Raw genomic sequence first — 7,500 nt, 5'->3', positions numbered from 1 at the left:
AACCAGCTAACTCAATTGGATCCTCAGTCCACCAAAGGGGGGTGTAGTTAGCTGGTTTTGCTGACTCCAGGCTCCACCCCCTTTTGACCTCCAACCTCATTGTGAGCTTGGAGGTCCATTCAGCTGTTCTTATCAATGATGAACAAAACCTCCTAACTCCACTTTTGTTTAGTTTTTTTTTAATTTCCTGAAAAATGAACATTTTGGAGTTAGCTGGCCGTCTGCATATATGTCTCTATATGTGCATATATATCCATATATGTGGACATAGAAGAGACATATTTCCTATATATCCACATACTGTATATGCACATATATTAACCTGAATATGGCATATATCCAGCATATATTCGGCATATACTTGCCATATATTGGCACAAAAAATATATATATACATTTTTTTCAATAAAAAAAAAATCTGATTAATGCCCCTGTTTTTTTTTAGTAAAAAAAAAGAAAAAATGAAATCGGCCCGCCACCAGGGGGGGCCGCCCTAAAAATCGCCTATGGCTCCCTAGCTTGTAGATCGGCTCATTTCGGTGTAGGACACAATGCATATCCAACAGTAAATCTGGCTTGAGTCTGTGTGAGTGTTAATGCCCATGTATGTGTGTGTGCATGAACGAATGATACGAGAGGACGAGAATGACAAGAGTGAGACACAGACAGGGGGGGGTTGGGGGGGGGGGGGGGGGTGACAGCGAGAGGGGGGGTAAGAAAGGAAGAGAGAGAGAGAGAGAGAGAGAGAGACAGAGAGACGGAAGAAAAAAAAAGATATGAGAGGGTTGGGCTGGGCTGTCTGCCACCCAGGTCCAGAGAACATAAAAAGAAAAATGCGTCCATAAAAACGTCTCTATGACTGTGAATACTAATCCTGACTCTGAAAGCTCTTGGCAGCCTTCCCCATGCTCCTCTCTCTGTCTGCAGCAAAAAATAAAAAACATAATCTCATAATGGTACAAACGCATGGCTTATAGCGAGGACCCAATGTACACAGTGAAATCTACAGTGTTAATCTAACTCTGAGAGTGTATTGTACAAATGGATTCATTAACACGGAGGACATTACTGCGTGTGTGCGTGTGCGTGTGTGTGTGTGTGTGTGTGTGTGTGTGTGTGTGTGTGTGTGTGTGTGTGTGTGTGTGTGTACACGTACACGTACACACACGTCCTCCGTTTGTCCCCATCCAAAAAAAAACATGCGTGTTGTCATTGTCTGAGAACACTGATTCTTTATTGTATTTTTGTCCTCACTCATCATGTTCTTGGCCATGTCATTGGTCACAGGTTCAGTGCTTTCTTCCGTCAACAGACTGTAAAATGGTACTGAATGAATTGATACTAGATGATAATAGCAATGCCAGCAGCACGCATGAAGAGGTGAGGCCGGTGAAATTACAATTAGGCAAGCCGTACCTCATAGATACCTGGAGGATAAGTATATTTCGTGCTGCGATGACCTAATTCTCTGTCATTAACCAGCCTGTGACATCAGTCGATATGATGTATGATTCCAAATTTGGAGTTTCATCCCGATCAGAGCATCTTTGACTTTGACATTATAAAATCAAAGTTAAAAAGTATAAAACATATGCTAAAAAGTGAGGAATACTTCTCTGGTAAAGTATACTGGAAGCGTGCATACAGTTTGTTTGCTGATCAGTCCAGTGGTTTGCAAGATACACACACACACACACACACACAACAATTGACAATTGAAAATAGCAGATCTACAAGCTCACAACGCCTCGCTTTGCGAGGCGTTGTGAGCTTGTAGATCGGCTATTTTCATTTTTTTTTAAAATCTAGAGTCAAATAAAATGTAAAAATACCTCAACTCCTACATTCCAAGTGCTTATCAGAGTGGGTTCCCAGTTGAAATATGAACATTTTTTGGGGGTCACGGCCTGAAAAGGTTGAGAACCTCTGCCCTATACCCCCCCCCCCCCCCCGACTCACACGCACGCACGCACGCACGCACGCACTTCTAGACGGCTCAGCCACTACAGTGCCATGCCATAAAAAGAAAAACAAGTGTCCTGTCCTTTACGTTTCAAGTTTGTGTGAAAAGACAGACTAATCTGTGTAGCTGAGGGAATGGAACGAAAAACAGATACACTTGTTTCTATTTTTGTTGTAATTACAAAGTGTCACCCGATACTTCCACTCACAGAGGCATTACTCAGATTTTATTTCCCCGCCCGTGTCGTCAGGCGGTTTCTCCAGAGCGGCATTTCATAAATATCAAGAATGCTTTTGGTATTTTTATGGCCACGCGGCCCCTCTTATCAATACCTGTACTTCCATGGGCCCCCCCCCCCCCCCCCCTCGCAGCAAGCTCTCCTTGACAAACATTGGCGGAAAGAAGAAAAAGTGGTAATCTCTCAAGCATTTCTAATGAGTTTTTCTCCTACAATTATTTGATAAGAGCAGACAGGACCGGAGGCACTGAGTATGATCCACTAGCTGCTACTGCCGAGGTGAGAGCTCAGCTGATTACATGCACACGCACGCACGCACGCACACGCACACACACACACACACACACACACACACACACACACACACACACACACACACACACACACACACACACACACACACACACACAAATGCACTCACGCACACACACACTCACACACGCACGCACTCACACGCAAATAGAAACACGCATAAAACTGAAATAAGTTGGAAACAGAAATATGCGCAGGAATGCACTCGCGCGCACACACACACATACACGCACATGCGCACACATACACGCACATGCGCGCACACACACACACACACACACACACACACACACACACACACACACACACACACACACACACACACACACACACACACACACACACACACACACACACACACACACACACACACACACACAGTCTCTCTCTCTCACTCACTCATAGACCTGTAGTGTCTTCATCTCTCAGGTCTGGTCCTAATAATAACACGAGAGGCTGAAGTTATGACCATGGGGCATGTCCCTCTCTCTCTCTGACTCTCTCTCTATCTCTCACACACACATGCACGCACACACACACACACACACACACACACACACACACACACACACACACACACACACACACACACACACACACACACACACACACACACACACACACTCACATAAGGAACTCCCCCTCCACCGTACCATTCTCTGACAGTACACAACCACACGCACACACAAACACCACAATAAAACCAAAAAAATATATATTTTCTCAATCCCTGGCCCCAGAGGTTCCCTATATTCTTCTGCCTACACATACTGTGTATGTCATGTCCTAGTATGAGCCAATAGGGGAAGGGAACCAACGTCACGTGACGCCTTTGTTTGGCCCGGCAAAAACTTGTGGATGTGTCTCAAAGAATATATGATTACTGGCAGAATCGCGGAGCGTTCAGAATATTTGACGGTCCCGTTTTCATTCTTCACAAGAACGGTGGTTGTTGCAATGACCTGCACTACTATACTTCACCATATGTTGCGCTGTGACAAAAAAAACATATAAAATGTAACAACGTGAACGTTCCTTAGTGGAATTCCAATGGTGAAAGCTGTGTTGTTTCATCCGAAATAGGCGGATTCAGCCACGCCCCGAAATACCCGTATGCGTGCCTCAAAGAATACTCCGGCGGTTCTCAACCTGTGGGTCGGGACCCCCAGGGGGGTCGCCACATGATTTTGTGGGGGTCCCCAGATTACAGTGAAGTGACAATTATTTAAGGACTTTTAAGAGCTTTTTAATACCTCAAAAAGAAAGAAAAGAGGAAACACCGTCACTGCATCAAAAGTGATCAACAAACTACACTATAAAAACTGGTCAAAATTTTGCATTTTGACAATTGAAAATAGCAGATCTACAAGCTCACAACGCCTCGCTTTGCGAGGCGTTGTGAGCTGGTAGATCGGCTATTTTCAATTTGTTTTTTATCTAGAGTCAAACAAAATGTAATGCCTCAACTCCTACATTCCAAGTGCTTATCAGAGTGGGTTCCCACTAGTTAAAATATGATAATTTTTGGGGGTCACGGCCTGAAAAGGTTGAGAACCTCTGCCCTATAACCCCCCCCCCCTCCCCTGACTCACCACACTGAGTCCCAGCTGCTCCCTCTGCAGGTAGGGCAGGTTTCTGCGCTCCAGGCCGGCCAGGTAGTGCTGCAGCCTGGTGTAGGTGTAGGGGTAGCAGTAGGCGAACTGGTAGACGTCGTCCTCGCGGTCGAAGCAGAAGGCGAAGGACATCACGTAGTTCCTCCGGTGGTCCGGACAGCGGTAGTAGTACACGTTCTTGGCCGGGAGCCTTTCCCTGCAAACAGAGTATATATGGACACACACACACACACACACTTCAGAGAGGTTTCAAAAAAAAAAATATGACGTTATTTACTGAATATGAACACTTGCTTTTAGACCGAACCAGTGTTGATTTTGACAGAACATTTTGATTTAGTTTTAGTCAAACCCTTTTGAATAAAATTCCATTTAGTTTTAGTCATATTCTAGTCATCTGAAATGTTTTAGTTTTAGACCAGTTTTAGCCGACTAAATATCGTAAGATTATTGTCGACTAAATCTACAGTTGATTTAGTCATCTAAAATGTATTTTGTATATATCTGAAAATAGCCGATCTACAAGCTCACAACGCGTCGCGCTGCACAAAAGCGTTTTTTTTCCCCCCAGCTACAGTAGCCTACAAAATGAATAGTGGTATAGCAAGATGGGTTGGAGATGCATTGTCACAATTTGTCAGTCCCCAAAAATATGATTTCCCTTTCCCCAAAAATGCCTGGTCACGGTTCAGTTGGCTGAAATGTATAATGGATGGTATTAAGTGCCAACTCTAGAGTTTGCGAAAAGCATTTTTCCAACTATGGACAGTATATACAATGGGATAGGCACCTTTTCTATTCCTTGACGGATAACGCCATTCAATAAGTCCCTCTCAGCATTAATTCCTGCCTCAATATAGCGTTTCATGCGGAGATACGTCAAAACAAAAGGAAGCCAAAATTGCTCTGAATACCATTTCATGGTGACTTTAACACAATCTCACTTGGGGGCAAAAGCCTTAACTTAAGAATACACTGACTTGATGTCTATAAGTTGGTTGGGGAATCATCCTATCTGTGGTACTGTATGTATATATGCGTGTCAGTGTGTGCGTGTGCGTGTGTGTGTGTGGTGTGAAAAAGTACTCAAATGTCATACGTAAGTAAAAGTATCAATACTGCAACGAAGTACTCTGTTACAAGTAAAAGTCCCGGAATTCAACATTTATTTGAGTAAAAGTACAAGAGTATTGGTATCAAAATGTACTTAAAGTACCAAAAGTAAAAGTACTAAAATGTTTTAAAATAGCAGTTCTACAAGCTCACAACGCGTCGTGATGCGACGCGTTGTGAGCTTGTAGATCTGCTATTTTCAAATAGCCTAGGTATAAAATAGGGCTTAAGTGGTTAATGTTTTTGTGAAGTTGGCCGGATGGTCAAGGCTCCAAGAAAGTCCAAGAATGTAGATTTTTGGTATTTTATTTACCTCCAAAACTAGGAATCAGCCCCATGCATGCAGGAGTGTAACAGTCAAGGTCTGAGGCAAATAATACTACTTAAAAAATAACTACTGGCCCACAAATACACTTTCAAAAACCAAAAGTAAGAGATAAACACTTGATAACTAAACTAAGAAAACACAAACAAAAAATAACTAAATGACACTGAAACAGGCAATGTCTTTTGACTCAAGGGCCTGGCAGCTCTCCCCCTGGTGTTGTCTCCTTAACAGCTACAAGTAAACTGAGCATTCTCCACTCCACATGTCCAGCCTCACTTATATACCCGGTAAGCCCCACCCACAATTAGTAATTGGCATCAGTGTTGCCAGATTCTGTGAGAGAAACAAGCAACCAGGTCTAGGAAAACCAGCCCAAAAGAAGCAACTATGGGCCACATGAGCACTTTAAACATATACATCAGCTATTTGAAAATAGCAGATCTACAAGCTCACAGCGCGTCGCGATGCGACGCGTTGTGAGCTTGTAGATCGGCTATTTTCAAATAAAATCTTGCGGGGAAATTATAATAAGCAGATCTGGCAACACTGATTGGCATCATCAACTCCAACAAAGCAAACCATGGCCCATGAGTTAGACTACGCAAATTACAGATTTTCTGAGCACACTTGAAATGCATTTCTAGGCATCAAATAATTCACCAAACAATGACCATAAAATTAGACAATACAGCTGTGCAGGCCTGCAGGGTGTGCTTGTAATGTCCAGTTTTACACTGTGGAGTCCTTAGTGTCTATAGGACACGGGTTGCCCCGTGACAGTTTTATAATGTAATCATTTATATCTGTGAAATAACTAGTATCTAAAGTTTTCAAATAAGTGTAGTGGAGTAAAAGTACAATATTTGCCTCTGAGATGTAGTGGAGTAGAAGTAAAAGTATTGGAAATTGGAAATACTCAAGTAAAGTACAAATACCTTAAATTTACTTAACCCTTTAAGTAGATCTGCTATTTTTGAGAAATCATGAAAATGTGTGCAAATCTTTGAATATACATTTTTTAAAGCGAACATTTGTAACTCAAATCTTTGTTCTGGGGGTCCCTGGAACAAAATATTTTGAGATGGGGGGTCCGCGGCCAAATACATATCATTTTGGGGGTCCTTGACATGAAAAAGTTTGAGAACCACTGATATAGTAACATAAGCTTAAAAAAAAACAGTTAGGATTTAGAAGACATTTTGTAGAAGGCTTCAGGTCTTAAAGGTACAATACTTGAGTAAATATACTTAGTTACTTTACACCACTGTTTTTTTGTGTCTGTCTGTCTGTCTGTCTGTCTGTCTGTCTGTCCAGTCAGTGTATTGTGTCTGCTGTAGAAGGGGTGCATCATGTGACTGATCATACTGTTCTCTCATCCCAGACAATCAATGGTGAATGGGACACTACTGCTGCTCCATGGGGACTCTCTGCTTACTCAACTGTTCTGTATGTGTGTGTGTGTGTGTGTGCGTGCGTGCGTGCGTGCGTGCGTGCGTGCGTGCGTGCGTGCGTGCGTGTGTGGGGGGGGGGGTATCAGTCTATCTCCAGACAGAGAAGGAGGACACATTCAGTTAAACACGATCACAGATATTATGTTTCAAAACGTAAAGATAAACAAATAAATAAATTGTCCAAATACAACATATGTTTTTAACCTGGAAATATGTCTTCAAAATATAATTATTATATAATACAGTATATTTGAGATAACGTGGTAGCCACTTGGTACTCTCTCTCTCAAATCTTTTGAAAATAGCAGATCTACAAGATCGACGCATTGTGAGCTTGTTGATCGGCTATTTTCAAATGGCCGAAATGTATAATGGTTAATGTATGTTGTGTAATAATAATCAAAAGCTACAAAGTAACTAGTAACTAAAATATTCAAATAATTGTAGTCGAGTAAAAGTACAATATTTGCCTCTGAGATGTA

At 42.2% G+C, this 7,500-nt stretch overlaps 1 protein-coding gene across 1 annotated transcript in view; it reads right to left on the bottom strand.

The window, feature by feature from the left end:
• agbl4 (AGBL carboxypeptidase 4) overlaps positions 1 to 7,500 on the bottom strand; it is a gene marked incomplete at both ends in the record, with an annotated part of 599,805 nt that overhangs the window by 204,649 nt on the left and 387,656 nt on the right. The window contains one exon of the mRNA XM_084066101.1: positions 4,106 to 4,322. Within this exon, the coding sequence (XP_083922227.1) occupies positions 4,106 to 4,322 (217 nt within the window). The remainder of the gene's footprint in view (positions 1 to 4,105; positions 4,323 to 7,500) is intronic.

This window comes from Gymnoscopelus microlampas (genome assembly GCF_963454915.1).
Source record: "Gymnoscopelus microlampas genome assembly, chromosome: 9".
NCBI classification, from domain to species: domain Eukaryota; kingdom Metazoa; phylum Chordata; class Actinopteri; order Myctophiformes; family Myctophidae; genus Gymnoscopelus; species Gymnoscopelus microlampas.
The sequence above is the reverse complement of the archived record's forward strand: the minus strand, read 5'-3'. Positions and strand labels throughout refer to the sequence as shown.